The sequence below is a fragment of the Corythoichthys intestinalis genome, chromosome 22, assembly GCF_030265065.1.
Source record: "Corythoichthys intestinalis isolate RoL2023-P3 chromosome 22, ASM3026506v1, whole genome shotgun sequence".
Lineage (NCBI taxonomy): Eukaryota > Metazoa > Chordata > Actinopteri > Syngnathiformes > Syngnathidae > Corythoichthys > Corythoichthys intestinalis.
In genome coordinates, this window is record NC_080416.1 from 23,285,996 (window position 1) to 23,304,016 (window position 18,021).

The 18,021-nt window shown below is 39.2% G+C and overlaps 1 protein-coding gene and 1 long non-coding RNA gene across 2 annotated transcripts in view; one reads left to right on the forward strand and one right to left on the reverse strand.

Moving 5' to 3' along the window:
- tuft1b (tuftelin 1b) overlaps window positions 1-16,391 on the reverse strand; it is a 40,804-nt gene extending 24,413 nt beyond the window's left edge. The window contains exons 1-2 of the mRNA XM_057827428.1: window positions 16,196-16,391; window positions 7,854-7,892 (exon numbers count right to left, since the gene is read on the reverse strand). Coding sequence (XP_057683411.1) covers window positions 7,854-7,892; window positions 16,196-16,306 — 150 coding nt within the window. The 5' untranslated portion in view covers window positions 16,307-16,391. The remainder of the gene's footprint in view (window positions 1-7,853; window positions 7,893-16,195) is intronic.
- LOC130910284 (uncharacterized) lies at window positions 2,030-13,290 on the forward strand. The gene is made up of 3 exons (XR_009061848.1): window positions 2,030-2,428; window positions 12,936-13,042; window positions 13,122-13,290. It is a non-coding gene; the product is annotated as an uncharacterized LOC130910284 (long non-coding RNA).
- Window positions 16,392-18,021: the final 1,630 nt, after the last annotated feature.

Consider the following 18,021-nt stretch of genomic DNA (forward strand, 5'->3'; position numbering starts at 1 on the left):
CTACTAGTTTATTTTTTGATTGAAAATTTTACAAATTTTAATAAAACGAAAACACTAGGAGGGGTTTTAATATAGAATTCCTATAACTTGTACTAACATTTATCTTTTAAGAACTACAAGTCTTTCTATCCATGGACCGATTTAAGAGAATGTTAATAATGTTAATGCCATGTTGTTGATTTATTGTTATAATAAACAAATACAGTACTTATGTAACGTATGTTGAATGTATATATCAGTCTTGTGTCTTATCTTTCCATTCCAACAATATTTACAGAAAAATATGGCATATTTTATAGATGGTTTGAATTGCAATTAATTATGATTAATTAATCTTTAATCTGTAATTAACTCGATTAAAACTTTTAATTGTTTGACAGCCCTAATTTTTACCAAACATTTTAAGTCAGGTGTGTGCCCAATCACTGATGAGTGGACTAAATCTACCCTGCCCACAATAAAACACACACCTGGTAAGAAATGTCTTGATGAGAAGCATTGTCTGATGTGCATCATGGCTCGGTTAAAAGAGCTGTCTGAAGACCTGCGATCAATGATTGTTGATTTGTATTGAGCTAGGAAAGGATACAAAACCATCTCTAAAATTCTGGATGTCCATCAATCGGCAGTCAGAGAAGTTGTCTGCAAATGGAGAGAGTTTGGCACTGTTGCTTCTCTCCCAAGGAGTGGCCATTCACCTAAGATGACGCCAAAGTTCAGCGCAGGATACTCAGAGAGGTAAAAAAGAACCCTAGAGTGTCTGCTCAAGACTTACAGAAATCACTGGCACAGTCCAATATCTCTGTGCACACCTCAACTATATGTAAAAATATGGCCAAGAATGGTGTTCATGAGAGGACTCCACGGCGGAAGCCACTGCTGTTTAAAAAAAAAACATTATTGCTCGTTTAATGTTTGCAAAAAGGCACTTGGACACTCCACAGAAGTTTTGGCAAAATATTTTGTGGACTGATGAAACCAAAGCTAAATTGTTTGGGAGTAACACACAGAGTCATGTGTGGAGGAAAAATGGAACAGCTCACCACATCAACACCTAATCCCCACCGTGAAGCATGGTGGAGGTGGCATCATGATTTGGGGCTGTTTTGCTACTTCAGGGCCTGGACAACTTGATTATGGAAGAATGATTAATGGAAGAATGAATTCAAAAGTTTATCTTCTTTTTTTTTGTTTTTTGCAGGAAAACCTGAAGCCGTCTGTCAGACAGTTGAATCTAAAAAGAGGAGGGATGCTGCAACAAGACAATGATCCAAAACACAGAAGTAAATCAACTTCAGAATGGTTTCAGTAGAACAAAATACACGTTGTGGCGTGGCCAAGTCAAAGTCCAGACTTGAACCCCGTTGAGATGCTGTGGCATGACGTAAAGAGAAGAATGGGCCAATATTAGTCCTGATCGATGTGCCAGACTGATCTGCAGCTACAGCAAGCGTCCGGTTATTGCTGCCAAAGGGGTGGGGGGCACAAAATATTAAATGTGATAGTTCACTTACTTATTTTTCCCCGTTCTGTCATTGTTTGAATGTTCTCATTAAAATATGAAAACCTATAAATGTTTGGGTGGTTTTAGTGAAAGCAGACACTGTTTTTTCATCTGTGTGGTTTTGACAAAGATCAGATCACATTTGATGGTGATTTTATGCAGAAATGTGAGAAATTCCAAAAGGTTCAGATACTTTTTAATACCACTGTGTTACAGTTGTGCTATTTGTCTTTTTTTTCCTCTGAGTGTCCAAGACATTTCATGGGGAGCTAACGTTCGACCATAGTAGCTGAGTCGACAGACTTTATCCTAATGATGAAAAATTGCTATGTTTGGGATGATTGCCATTCTAAACAGTCAAGCCTTGGCTTGCTCTCTCATTAAGATGACGAAAAAACAAGGTTTTGGACACTAGTTCAGTTCTTCGATCTTAACCGCTTATTCTCACGTGGGTACTACTAGTTTAATTCTACACCACTGAAATATTTGGAGTACCTGTAAGTAGAGGTGGGAATCTTGGGGCACCTCACGATTGGATTACGATTCAGAGGCTACGATTCGATTATAAATCGATTATTGATGCACCCCTCTGCTCCCAGCTATTAGCAGCTTTTAATGTTTTGTACATTAGTAATGTAGCTGCCATTACGGCAGAATAAAGAAATAAATAATTTACTCTTTGATCTGGGCGTGTAATGTAAACCATTTAGTTTTTTTTTGATATGGGGTGGGAACTTAAGTTCACTGTCGCAAGTTGACAGGGGCACTATTAAGCGTTACATCGGCTTATTATCTGATGAACACTACTAGAGTACAGACAACTTTTCAGTACCTCCGATTAAGATCAACAAGGAAACATCTCAAGTGCATAGTGCATTGAAGAATTGAAGCTGAACTAATTTCCTCTGGAGTAAAGCCAATGAGGTAATTTAGTTTGTGTTGTTTGTTAGTTTGTGTTAATTGACTTAGTTTCTGTTAGTGTAGTTATGTATTCATGTTGTTTTACATTTCTGTGTGAATATAATTTGACTTCATGTATATATATTTATCTGTGCTGGATGAAAATGATCTGACTTAATGTATATATTTGTCTGAAATGACTTTATGTATATTTTTATCTGCATTGTTCAGTTCTCACGGCATTGTCACGGCATTGTCACGGCAAATCAAGTTCTGTGATTAAAGCCCATAAAAGAGAAACAGCTTGCTTCGTGATTTCGACTCGAGAGGGAATTACAAGTAACAAAAACAGTACAAAAATAGCCTCAGGCTTAATAAACTACTATTTCAGTATTAAGTTACAGTTCAAAACAGTAAATAAAATATTCATGTCCCCATTCTTTATAAGCAGCTTTAAACTGCATTCAATTAATTTAATGTTGTGAATCAACCGTTAAAGTTGTTAAAATTGCTCCTGTTATTCCGTAATTTCCCTTCTGTCTACTTTCGACATGTGAAAGTTTTATAACTGTTTCATCATTTAAAGATAGATTCAAGTAAAAATTTTGCCGATTTAGGAGTATTTTTGATGAAAAGTTAATTAGGTTCGCTCGGAAGGTTCGCTACAATAAAGCCTTCCTGGGAAGTCTACTGCTTTAAGATAGCGGCTGTTTACTAACGCCGGTGAGTCTGTCATTTCACATCTAGTTCTCTATACACAGGGGTGCACATAAGTGGTCCGCATGCGCACATGCGTACTGGACGTAGACAAACGCGCTGGCCCTCAACAGCTTCCATACGCTTTTGCGTACCGATGGCTGACCACTGTATTTGCGGCGGACACGAGAAAATAACTTTTCAAAATGTCGAAGAGGCAGGACACACACTGAGTAATTACTTCCGTGTTCCCCCACCCCCGTCAAAAGACAGACAGACGACAGAGACGTCACCGGAGCTACCGAGAAAAAGGACTTTTGCTGAAAAGTGACTACAGGAGGTACCATGGCTCGAAGCAAATGATGCTCGCACGGAAATGTGGTACAAAATGTGCCGTGAGAATCCCAATGTCACCGATAAGAGCAGCGCATTTTATGTAGGGTCAAAGAATTTCAGCCATCCAAACTTTGAAAAGCTCGAAAAAAACAGAGAGCATGTGGCAATTAAGCAAACTATCGATGTCAGACATGACCCCACTCGCCCTATGGACAAGTCGCGGAATAAAGGTAATGAACAGCGACATGCACTGACAAAGGTGTTTTTGCTCGCATTTTACAAAGCTAAACATGCACGTTAAATGAGGTCTTATGAGGAGGACATCCCATTTTTAAAAAGGCTTGGAGTTAATGTGGGGGCCGCATAATGCCCTTTATTTTGAATTGGTGCTTTTATGTTTATTTCTTTACATTTCACTTCAAAGTAATGGCAATTTTGTTGTGCCAGTTGATGTTAATCAAGCATTAATTGTTAATATAATTAATTAAAGTTAATTGGCTCTAAGTAAAGCTTGTCATAAATTTATCGCATCACGCGGGTCGGCTCTCAAGCTCAATGAGGACCAAGTCACATCTCCAGGTCCTCCTCTGAGAACCTGGGCGAAAAAATTATGTGCACCCCTGTCTATACATGTGCTAACGCTGCCAAATCTGTCATTTCGCATTTACTTCGATATACATGTGATATCTACCGTAGCATTATGTGGGCGTAGTTTGTAGCTACGTGGGCGAAATTTGTAGCAACTGGGTGTTGTTTGTAGCGGCCGTCCGTCGGCGTTTTTTTATCTAGCGGCATTAGTTGCTGATAGGGTTGTTCCGATCATGTTTTTTTGCTCCCGATCCGATCGTTTTAGTTTGAGTATCTGCCGATCCCGATATTTCCTGCTCCGATTGCTTTTTTTTGCTCCCGATTCAATTCCAATCATTCCCGATAATTTTTTCCGATCATATACATTTTGGCAATGCATTAGAAAAAAAATGAATAAAACTCAGACTAATATATACATTCAACATACAGTACATAAGTACTGTATTTGTTTATTATGACAATAAATCCTCAAGATGGCATTTACATTATTAACATTCTTTCAGTGAGAGGGATCCACGGATAGAAAGACTTGTGACTTTGTATATTGTGACTAAATATTGCCATCTAGTTGAGCTTTCAGTAAATGATACTGTAGCCATGCCCAAATGCATGATGGGAAGTGGAACCACTTGATACTTTAAAAATGATGTGATCGGACCCGATCGATCGGGACATCTCTAGTTGCGGATGTTCCTCATTATGTCCTGAAGACCGCGCTGACTGTGTTTTTGTTCCGGTTTACTTAGCATATTTAAATAATCGGAATATGGATGTTTGTGAATCGTTCTCGAATCTTCAGCGTCCAAATCGCGAATAATGTAAGAATCGGAAATTTCACATACCTTTACCTGCAACTAGGCCTGCACAATATATCAATTGAACATAGTCATTGAGCACATGCACAATAAATAGTCCTATAGCAGGACGTGCGATTTTTTTTTTTTTTTTTTGCTTCAGACAGTCTTGCCTTGTGCTCCAAGACAGAGCATTTTAGGAAGTTGTTTATTCCTGCTGAACTCAAATTTTATAATGACCACTGTAAACGTTTAATATTTTCTGTTATTGCTTTGAACCCCCCCAATATTTTTGTACTGTCCATGTCCTATGTTTTTACCCATGTGTTGCTAAGGGACACCGGAATATACAGTGGGGCAAATAAGTATTTAGTCAACCACTAATTGTGCAAGTTCTCCCACTTGAAAATATTATAGAGGCCTCTAATTGTCAACATGGGTAAACCTCAACCATGAGAGACAGAATGTGAAAAAAAAAAAAAAAAAACGGAAAATCACATTGTTTGATTTTTAAAGAATTCATGGTGGAAAATAAGTATTTGGTCAATACCAAAAGTTCATCTCAATACTTTATGTACCCTTTGTTGGCAATAACGGAGCCCAAACGTTTTCTGTAACTCTTCACAAGCTTTTCACACACTGTTGCTGGTATTTTGACCCATTCCTCCATGCAGAGCAGTGATGTTTTGGGGCTGTCGTTGGGCAACACAGACTTTCAACTCCCTCCACAGATTTTCTAAGGTCTGGAGACTGGCTAGGCCACTCCAGGACCTTGAAATGCTTCTTACGAAGCCACTCCTTTGTTGCCCTGGCTGTGTGTTTGGGATCATTTTCATGCTGAAAGACCCAGGCACGTCTCATCTTCAATGCCCTTGCAGATGGAGGGAGATTTTCACTAAAAACCTCTTTATACATGGCCTCATTCATTCAGATCAGTTGTCCTGGTCCCTATGCTGAAAAACAACCCCGTTTACATGAGGTTTCCAACCTCATGCTTCACAGTGGGTATGGTGCAATTCAGTATTCTTTTTCCTCCAAACACGAGAACCTGTGTTTCTACCAAAAAGTTCTATTTTGGTTTCATCTGACCATCTGGATCATCCAAATGCTCTCTAGCGAACCGCAGAGACGTGTACTTTCTTCAGCAGGGGGACACGTCTGGCAGTGCAGGATTTGAGTCCCTGGCGGCGCATTGTGTTCCTGATAGTAGCCTTTGTTACTGTGGTCCCAGCTCTCTGTAAGTCATTCACTAGGTCCCCCCATGTGGTTCTGGGATGTTAGCTCACCATTCTTGTTATCATTTTGACGCCACGGGGTGAGGAGGGAGTTGAAAGTCCGTGTTGCCCAACGACAGCCCCAAAGCATCACTGCTCTAGAGGAGATCTACATGGAGGAATGGGCCAAAATACCAGCAACAGTGTGTGAAAAGCTTGTGAAGAGTTACAGAAAACGTTTGGCCTCAGTTATTGCCAACAAAGGGTACATAACAAAGTATTGAGATGAACTTTTGGTATTACCAAATGCTTATTTTCCACCATGATTTGCAAATAGATTATTTAAAAATCAAACAATGTGATTTTCTGTTTTTTTTTTTTCCACATTCTGTCCCTCATGGTTGAGGTTTACCCATGTTGACAATTACAGGCCTCTCTAATATTTTCAAATGGGAGAACTTGTACAATTAGTGGTTGACTAAATATTTATTTACCCCACTGTCTGTCTGTCCGTCCGTCCGCCCGTCTGTCTGTCGTGCAGAGATGTCGTGCAGAAAAATGGCCTCCTGGATCCCATTTACATCCAGCAATCCTCATCATTCACAGATGAGCCCACTTAGGGGCCGTTTACATGGTGACGCTCTGACAAAAACAACAGAGCATGACCCATTTCATGTTTGCATTTACACGGTTCCGTCTCCGTTCGAACGATGTCGCAAGCCCTGCAATCGAATCGTTTCACTTTGAAGGCCACAATCAAAAGCTTGCGTCTTCGCCTTCTGTTTTCGCTGTCACTGTAACACAATCGTTGCATCTCAGTGTGGCAAAGCCCCTTAGCCTGAATTAAACAGTATTAGAAGAAGATATGAATACAATGTGGTCATGGTGAGTCAACCAAACTCTTCTCATCAGATATTTGAGTCATCTGGTGGAAATTCATCTAGTTTTAATATTGCAATATTTTGCAAACCCCAAAAAGGTCGCAATGTCAGTTTTCCCACTATCGTTCAGCCCTACCTGTAAGTGTTAAAAATGAAATCAGACTAACATTTTACAGCATAATTTAAATCTGCAGCTTCAAATTTGACATGGAGGTCAAATTGCATTTTAAGTACAAGACCGTGCATACAGTGACACATCATCAGTTAGTTAATAATAAACCAAGATTATACAATGACGTTGCATTAACAAATAGGCTAAAACGCGAGGAACTTGTGATTCCAGACAAACACACACACAAAAATCAGGTAGTCCATGTTTAAATTTGGACATATTTAAAAACAAACAAAAAAAAACCCACATCACAACAAATAAAATGAGGCTAAAAATGCACTTGCTTTTGTAAATGTAAGTGAGTTTAATAAAAAGATTAACAGTGAAAGAGTTCAAGTTAACATATAAAAACCAAAAAAGATCCATTTAATTAAAAAAATTTCATCGCAATTTAATTTCCTCCAAATATGTTTCAATGCATATTTTTTCCAGTTTCTCAGTTAACAGTGTGTTACTTTGCTAACTCGTGAGCCTTAAATAATCAACACTCACAATACGAGGAAAGTTAGCCAAGTGTTGAGCACTCAAACAATGATGACGTCATTCAAAATACCTGCTAATTAATCATAATTAGAACGTTTTTGCCCAGCCTGTAACATGAAAAGCACATTAATGACCACGTACAGTAACCGCTATTGAAATCGTCTTTTTTTTTTTTTTTTTTTTTTTTTTTTTTTTTTTTTTGTTTCCCGGTGTTCCCACGACAAAGTTGGCAAAAGCAAGCTAGCTATGAAGTTGGGTAAGTTAGCTTTTAGTTGAATTACTCACGATGCTCCCATGGTCGTCATTCCTCTTCCCTTCTGACATCTTTTCCACGCAGCGTGGGAAAAAAACACAACAAAAAAACACGAACAAACGCAAAGTGAGTATGGAAGCGTGTCCAGGTGCAAGTCTAACCTTGCAAATGATCTTTTTTTTTTTTTCTCCCCCTAGACACGTCTCGTGTCAAGTTGCCATGTCAACCAGAATTTTTATGACCGTCATTAACCCCGTGAGTGGAGTGTATTCTTTTCAGGTTGATGTGTTTATAATCTTTTCCTATGACAGGCGCGTGTCACTTAAAAAGATATTGTCTATGTTGTATAAGGCAGATAAAATGCTAACGTATTCGACTTCACCCTGGACACTACAGTGGACAGCTATATTCAAAAGTAAAGCAGCACAAAACAAAATTGGTCCAAACATGCAAAAAAAATTAGCCTGTTGTTTTATTTGAACCTTCCTTTATCGCTTGTCACACCTGTTATGCTAAAAAGAGGACACACCTTGGTTTAACATGTCCTTGAGGTCACATTATCCTTAATTTTTAAAACATTTTTGTCAAGGCTTATAAAGAGGCAGTGCCTCATTTTCATTGCTTTAATGTTGTTTTTACTTTGGCTCTTCTTAGCTTGTGCAAGTGTAGGCTTACATAATGTTTTTATCTTTGCTAGGGTGAGCATATTTTGATTTCCAAAAAAGAGGACACTCGGCCTGTCCTCGAGATACTTAAATTTTACTTGAAGTTCACTCAAAGATGCCTTATCACATTAATATATTTAAAGTGTGCCTCCTCAGTCAGTTTTATAAAAAAAAATATTAGCTACATTAGGTGGGTAGTAATGCGTTGCATTTACTCTGTTACATTTACTTGAGTAATTTTTTTTGAGGAAAATGTATTTCTAAGAATAGTTTTACTAAGCTATGCTTTTCACTTGAGTAGATTTGTGAAGATTTTGTGAAGAAGAAACGCTACACTAGTCGTTACATTTTTCCTCTTTATTTTACATATTAGATTCGACTTTTTTTCTCTCTCCAGTGATTCCAACAGTAGCTCTACCAGTTTCACCAATGAGACGTCACAATAATAATCACATGACTCCATTATACCAATCAGAAGTTTGCCATTCTATGATCACGCCGGCCTGTTCAATCACATTGCGTCTTTAAACAAGTATTTGACATACAGTGGTATGAAAAAGTATCGGAACCTTTTGGAATTTCTCACATATCTGCATAAAATCACCACCAAATTTGATCCGATCTTTGTCAAAATCACATAGATGAAAACACAGGGTCTGTTTTAAGTAAAACAACCCAAACATTTATCAGTTTTCATATTTTAATGAGGATAGCATGCAAACAATGACAGAAGGGGGAAAAATTAAGTAAGTGAGCCCTCTGCTTGAGGAGACCTAAAGAGCAATTGAAACCAATTTTTACCTAACATTTTAAGTCAGGTGTTTCCCCAATCACTGATGAGTGGTTCAAAGCTGCCCTGCCCACTATAAAACACACACCGGGTAAGAATTGTCTTGATGAGAAGCATTGTCTGATGTGCATCATGGCTCAGTCAAAAGAGCTGTCTGAAGACCTGCGGTCAAGAATTGTTGATTTGTATGAAGCTGGGAAATGATACAAAACCATCTCTAAAAGTCTGGATGTTCATCAATCGTTGTCTACAAACTGAGAAAGTTTGGCACTGTTGCTTCTCTCCCAAGGAGCGGCCGTCCACCAAAGATGACACCAAGAGTTCAGCGCAGAATACTCGGAGAGGTAATAAAGAACCTTAGAGTGTCTGCTAAAGACTTACAGAAATCACTGGCAAAGTCCAATATCTCTGTGAACACATCAACTATATGTAAAGCAATGGCCAAGAATGGTGTTCATGGGAGGACTCCACGGAGGAAGCCACTGCTGTCTTAAAAAACATTGTTGCTCGTTTAAGGTTCGCAAAAAAGCACTTGGACACTCCACAGACGTTTTGGCAAAATATTTTGTGGACTAATGAAACCAAAATTGAATTGTTTGGGAGTAACACTCAATGTCACGTGTGAAGGAAAAATGGAACTGTTCACTAACATCAACATCTCATCCCCACAGTAAAGCATGGCGGACGGAGCATCATGATTTGGGGCTGTTTTGCTGCCTCAGGGTTAGGGTTAGGAACAGCTTGCAATCATTAATGGAAGAATGAATTCAAAAGTTTATCAGGATGTTTTGCAGGAAAACCTGTCACTGTCTGGCACTGGCGCTGTCTGTCAGACAGTTGAAGCTAAAAAGAGGATGGATGCTGCAACAAGACAATGATCCACAACACAGAAGTAAATCAACTTCAGAAGAACGAAATACACGTTGTGGAGTGGCCAAGTCAAAGTCCAGACTTGAAACCCATTGAGATGCTGTGGCATGACCTAAAGACAGCGATTCATGCAGACATCCCAGGAATCTGACAGAACTACAGCAGCTTTTTGGAGAAGAATGGGCGAAGATTAGTCCTGATCGATGTGTCAGACAGATCTGCAGCTTCAGGAAGCGTCTGGTTGAAATTACTGCTGTGAAAGGGGGGGCTCAAAATATTTAATGTGATGGTTCACTTACTTATTTTCCCCCCTTCTGTCATTGTTTGCATACTACCCTCATTAAAAATGAAAACCTATAAATGTTTGGATGGTTTTAATTAAAGCAGACACTGTTTTTTCATCTGTGGGATTTGTGGATTCTATGCAGAAATGTGAGAGATTACAAAGAGAAATTCCAAAAGGTTCAGATACTTATTCATACCTCTGTAGAGAGCTGCCCTCAACATGACTCAAAAGTGTGGATTTTAACCCCTCTCCCAGTTTTTATTTGGCACTCATTGACCAAATAAAACCGGAGATATGCTCCTTTTAATTTCATAATAATAACTTCTTTTGCTTTTACTTGAGTAATATTATTTTGAAGTAACGCTACTCTAATTTGAGTAATATTTCTGGCTACTCTTCCCACCAGTACTCAGTACTGAAAAAAATAACGCCGTTAGTAGCGCTGTTATATTCTAATGCCGTTATTTACAACAGTCGATATTCCTTAATGATTCGATTCTTTATCGATTCCCTTATCGATTCTAATTTGGGGAAAAAGAAGAACAAACATTTTGATTGGCATGTAGTTTGTTTAATCAGAAGTCACAACATTACAAACTCACAACGAGGTCAAAAGAGGCCCAAAGCCTCAATGTTAACTGTGGCAATATGTAACTGTGGCAAATAGACAAGAATGTGTAACATTTTACTGAAATTTTTTTCTAATAGAAATAAAAAAATCATCCTTTTTAAAAGGACATATGAGCTGATAGCACTCAAAAATAATAATAAAAAAGATAAATACTGTCAAGTACAACAGATCAATGCCTAGTGCAAATGTGCAAAATTAACAATTCTTTTGAAGAAAAATAAGCATGTCTGCTTTTTCAGGTAGGATACGTGATCTTTCTGGACTTATGGTGTCTCTAGCAGTGGAGAACACCCTCTCAGAAAGTGTTCAGCTAGTCCAGACAGCAGGGGCAGCGTATCTCATTGTTGTCCCAAATATTAAGTTCATAATATTAAGTTCATAATTAGCTTGGTGTAATTACATAAGGACAGCTGGATCTCATACAATATAAGAGGAATTTTAGCACAATCCTCCGTTAACTTGGATTTGTTAACTTCCTAAACATATTTGGGGTACTCTATGCAAAGGCCTTTTGATACTGAGTAGAATAAACGTTGTTTGCGACCATCTTATCTCGAATTATGGGTGAAAACAAGCTGATTGGCTGCAGTCGTCAGGTGCATTTCGGGAAGTAATTTGGAACATCCACTTCCGTTAGTCGTAGCAACACAAAAATACCACCATCGGATGCGGAGGTATATACTTTTGTGTGAAATCAGTAGTCAGATTGGCCCTACGACCCACCAAATTCTAATTATTCCGGAAAAAAAAAAAAAAAAAACACCAAAATGAGTATTAAAATTGCTAATAAAATCGTTTAGGATTAATTTAGATGCATATATGTTATATTTTTCTTATAGAGTATTCGACGAGGAATACGATAGACCCATTAATAGACTTTTTTGGAAAATCGCCATTTCTATAAGTAATCTCATGAATAATGAAGTGGCCTGTGAAAATCAATGGATAACACTCTGCATTGGCTCTACAGACTACACTTGGAGAGTGGCTTCTCTTTGACAAATCAAGTACAGTAATACCTCAGCTCACAAACATAATTGGTTCCCAGAAAGTGTGTGTAAAGCGAAAAATTCGTCTTCCGAACATTTAATTCCCATAAGAAACCAAATGAGAATAATCCGTTCCCAGATCCCCATAAAACATAATTTTCTACTAAATAAGCCTTAAAACTACACATAAATATACCTTATTTTATGTATAATAAATGTGCTATTGTATTGTAATTAAAGAAATAAACTGTACTGTATAATAAAGTCGTTTTATTTACCTTTGTGATGGTAGTTGATGGCTTGATGGAATGGAGTGGGAGGAGGAGGGAGGGAGGGAGTTACTGTTTGGAAGGAGAGTCACCTTCCATAAGGACTGTAGGTAACTCAACACCTCCGTGAAGTTGGCCCCCCATCAGACACAAATTTGTATAAAAATTATGTCAATCGTTGGCCCCCCATCAGACACAAATTTGTATAAAAATTATGTCAATCGTTTGTGCTATGATTGTGCTTCTTTGTGCTGCAAAAAGTTTCGTTTGTGCCATCATCGTTTTGCAGTTATTAAACATTGTTTTTTAGGTCATCCAGAGTTCACCCAGCCCCCCATCTGCGGCGGAATGGAACCCCAGTGGTGTCATTTGATTCTGCCTCGTTAGTGCTGGATTGTGCTGCAAAAAGTTTTGTTTGAACTGCTACGGTTTTCGAGATATTCCTAATAATGTATAGTGATGACGTCACGCGTAGCCCCCCATCTGCGGCGGAATGGAACGGCGATGATGCCATTTCTTTCTTCGTCGTTAGTGCTGGATTGTGCTGTAAAAAGTTTTGTTTGAACTGCTACGGTTTTCGAGATATTCATAATAATGTAAAGTGATGACGTCAGTTTTCAGCGCTGCAGGCCGCACAGTAGATCAGCGGAGAACGTCACTGAAACCTGCCAGTGGACGCAATCTTATTCCTGCACGACGACGACCAAAAAATATAAACACTGTAAGTAAGCCATAATATCCTGCTGTTCAAATCGCCATTTTTAGTCCGAGCCGGTCTAATTATTTCCCTTATTTCACAGAAATAAAGAGCAGGACATGAGGCCGCAAGGTACAGACTGCAGTCAAGGCCGACCCGCAGTTTAAAAGCTTTTATTTCATTTTTATTTTTTTATAATTAATTTTTGGTATTGTTGTCATTACAATAAAGAATGTTATTTCAAAGCATTTGTAGTTTTTTTTTTTTTTTTTGCTGCTGTTCCCTCTCCTTGTCAGAGAGGCGCGTCCATGTGAGAACAATATCCCACACACTCAGAAATATATTTAACAAACTTTCCCAGCGTTATTTCGTTGTGTAAATGATTTTATAATTCTCATAAAAATATGTAGACTATTTAAATATCGAGTAAACTTGCATTTTTTTCCTGACAACTGTGAATTCGTTACGAAAGACACTTTTATTTATGCACACAAAGGCAACACAAATGTGATCCTTTTGAATATTCCTCTCTGTGTGTCTGCAAAACCGCATATATATATTTTTTTTATATTAAACTTTCCCAGCGTTATTTCGTTGTGTGAATGTTTTTATAATGAACATAAAAATATGTAGACTATTTAAACATTAAGAAAACTTTTTTTTTTTTCTGCCAACTCGAAATGAAAATAAATTGCTGCTGCTTTTTTTTTCGCGTCACTCCAACAAATAAAAAATTTTTTAAATCGGGTATTTCGGGCTCGGGCCTGCAAATCTAGTTAATTGATCGGGCTCGGGCCGAGTCGGGCCTCAATACCAGCGGGCCGTGTCGGGTCGGGCTGGATTTTTTAGGCCCGAACTAGGCTCTATTATGAATATCTCGAGAACTGCAGTTCGAACAAAACTTTTTACAGCATAATCCAGCACTAACGAAGCATAATCGAATGGCACCATCGCCGTTCCATTCCGCCGCAGATGGGGGGCTGCGCGTAACGTCATCACTTTACTTTATTACCAATATCTCGAAAACCGTAGCAGTTAAAAAAAAACTTTTTACAGCACAAACCAGCACTAACGATGAAGAAAGAAATGGCATCATCGCCGTTCCATTCCGCCGCAGATGGGGGGCTGCGCGTGACGTCATCACTATACATTATTATGAATATCTCGAAAACCGTAGCAGTTCAAACATAACTTTTTGCAGCACAATCCAGCACTAACGAGGCAGAATCAAATGACACCACTGGGGTTCCATTCCGCCGCAGATGGGGGGCTGGGTGAACTCTGGATGACCTAAAAAACAATGTTTAATAACCGCAAAACGATGATGGCACAAACGAAACTTTTTGCAGCACAAACAAGCACAATCATAGCACAAACGATTGACATAATTTTTATATAAATTTGCGACTGATGGGGGGCCAACTTCACGGAGGTTAACTACCTAAACCTCCGGTGTGGCATGTCTTCTTTGCTTCTTAGAAGGAGCCTAGCCTAGCCTTGAAATCATCAATGGATGACGAACTTCCAGGTTGCCTCTTGATGATATCCGAGTGAAGTTGCCGTGCTTTCTCGGCGATAATACCCTCACTCACACTGTCCCCTGCTAGCTGCTTTTCATTAATCCAAATCAACAGAAGTTTTTCAACGTCTTCTATTGCCTGAGACCGTTGCTTAGACAACACAGAAACACCCTTAGCCACACATGCACCCTTAATAGCTTCCTTGTTCTTAAGGATGGTAGCAATGGTAGACTTAGCGTACTGGTACTGGGACGCTAAGTCACACAAACGCACACCTCGTTCGTGTTTTTCAATGATCTCCTTCTTCTGCTCGATCGTAATTTTCTTTAATGTCTTCTTAGGCTTAACACTAGCCTGTGGTGGGGTCTTTTTCGGTCCCATAATAGCAAAAGTACACTCAATATGGTCCAAAATGTCTATCAAACACAAACCACGTCCGCACTCAACGAAAGGGAGGGGACGAACTGGGACGCCGTGAGCGTGCGTCAGCTTCTCGTGGCCGCCACCGTGGCGCTGTTCAACCGCGTGGTTTGGTTCGTCCGCGGAAAACTAGTTCGTCAGCAGAGACTATATGCTCGCGAATTTAATGTTCTTGAGGCGAAAAGTTCGTGAGCTTAAGCGTTCGTGAGCTGAGGTATCACTGTAGTCGTATTTGCTGCATTGAGTGTGTGTAACATGTAAGTTACAGTATGTGAAGGAATTCATACTGCCTGGAATCTATAAAAGAATCATTAGTATAGCTACCAAACAAGTTTGTTTTCTATAGAAACTGCTTCTTGATTCCAATCCCTAATACCGTTTTCCCACTGGCCAAAAAACCCGTGTCAACCCGCTAACAATCGGCTTTTGGTTGCAGTGGGAAAGGTGCAGCGACCCGCCTCGACCCGTGTCAATCAACCCGCCAAGCGACCCGCGTTAAAATCACCTCGGCTCTGATCGTCTTGCAGTGTGAAAGCAAAACCCCGGGTCAACAGTCAACACCCTAATCTACGTGGTGACGTAGGCTCTTACGTGATGCGTCATAACAACGTACCAGTCGCCTCCCATTTAACACGCCCCACAACCGTAGTTACGTCGATGCTAACAACAAAGCTAGTAGAATAAGAAGAATTCACGTCGCCTACGTTGCCTCAGCACAAGCAGAGTGTTGATCCTTCACTGCATTTCGATCATTTTGAGGGCAGTAAAAAGCATGAAAACGGAGAACACAAACGGAAAGGAAGCTTACATGTTGCTCTGCATTGTTTACTTCCTTGATCTGAATGAATTGTCGATGCTTATTTTAGCGTGTGATGTCACGTAACCTTACGCACGGCTGAGGAGGGGTGGGGAAAAAAAAGACGGCTTTTTTTTTGTCAATGGGAAAGGTGCCAAATTGCTAGTGGGTTGCATCGGCTTGGAAAAAACGCGCGTTGACCCACTAGTTTCAGTGGGAAAGGGGCATAACTGTAGTAGTAGTAGTACCCCTCGAAACACCGGACATGTTCATGTATTTATATAACCCTACCAGTTGTCCTGGACAGGATTTTTAAAGTGGACATGTCCAGGCAAAAGAGTACATTTGGTCACCATATCTTTGCTGAACCCTTGATTTAGTCTGTTACAATGCAATAGTGGCTATGACAATACTAGCACTCAAATAAAGTAACCTTCTGACCTGTGAGATGTTGACATCTGCTGCATGCGTCAAACATTTGCGTCGCGTTTTACTCCAAGGCACCGTCCGGCCTTCGGATGCCTGTCTCAACTTTTTCCAAAATGACGCCATGGCCTCGTAAATCTATTTTTTGGCAACTACAGGTCACATTTTGTCGTAGTACAAGCAACAACACCGTCTACCTTCAGAATGCCGGCCGACTTAAATCTGTATTGCGACCTGCAAATAGGATAAGAGTTTACCTCCTGCTTTATTTACCTCACTAGTGCCCAACTCGTTTACCTTGAGGTAACCAGCAATCTTTACTCCAATGCAGCTTGTTAAAAAAGGTGTCCACTCCAGAAGAATAAAAGTACTGTTTTTACTTGTTAGATGAGCAGCCTGCAGGATGTTTAATTCATACGACTCAAGTCAAATGATGAAATGTTGGAAAAATGTTGCTTATTTGCTCCACTTTTTTCTTTCTTGCTGTTTGATGTTCACAACAGGCCTGGATCTAAAATGTACTTTTATTTTTATAAGAGGCTTATCTAACTAGACTTGTGGTATGAGATTAAAGTTTTAATTATATGAAAGTCTGTTATCATAAATTCAAACTTTTCCCCTTTTGATAGTGTTAACTTGCAGCCACTGGCAGTCAAAATCTGATTTTTTTTTGCCCATCCAGATTGAAACTGGATGACTCTTTTGAAGTCTGAACAGTCACGAAGCACAGAAATCAGATTTTTGCGAGATGAGTTGAAACCACATACAGGAGGAAGTTTCATATCACGTATGGACAATATGCTTCTCAGTCTGACCAGTTTAGATGGGATTTGACTGACTTCACCCTATGCTGGATGACTCCTTCATTGCCACAGCAACCTGTCAAATGTGTCAATAATGTGACCCGGTCTAAACTGACCCAGTTCTGATTCGGACACTTGCTAAAAATAGTGTGAAGAGTCAGCACTCAAAATCAGATTTGAGGAGGAATCCCATTGGAATCAGATATGCCTGCAGTCCGAACGCAGCCTTTGAAGCTGCCACTTGGCTTGACTACACTGCACAATGCAATTAGTCAATGATTCACACTACATTTCCATGGAAGCCGCACATGAACGGCTTCTGTCGAAAGAAAATGTTTCCTGGGAAAAATAAAGACTAAGCATGTTCTCGAGAACTTTCTGAACTTTCTTTCTTTCTGAATTTTTTATTACTTGTGATTAGGCATGTGCCGGTATGAGATTTTGACGGTATGATACCATTAATCAAAAATACCACGGTATCACAGTATTGCAATTATACTGCTAAAATGTGTTATTTTTAGGGCTGTCAAAATTATCGCGTTAACGGGCGGTAATTTTTAAAATTAATGACGTTAAAATATTTGACGCAATTAACGTACAGTGGGGAGAGCAAGTATTTGATACTGCCAATGGGTTTTTCCATTGGCAGTGTTTCAGATACTTGTTCTCCCCACTGTACATGCCCCGCTCAAACAGATTAAAATGACAGTGTCATGTCCATTTGTTACTTGTGTTTTTTTGTGTTTTGGCACCCTCTGCTGGCGCTCGGGTGCGACTGATTTTATGGGTTTCAGCACCATCCATGAGCATTGTGTAATTATTGACATCAACAATGGCGAGCTACTAGTTTATTTTTTGTTTTTTGTTTATTTTATTAAAACGAAAACATTAAGAGGGGTTTTGATATAAAATTTCTATAACTTGTACGAACATTTATCTTTTAAGAACTACAAGTCTTTCGATCCATGGATCGCTTTAACAGAATGTTAATAATGTTAATGCCATCTTGTTGATTTATTGTTATAATAAACAAATACA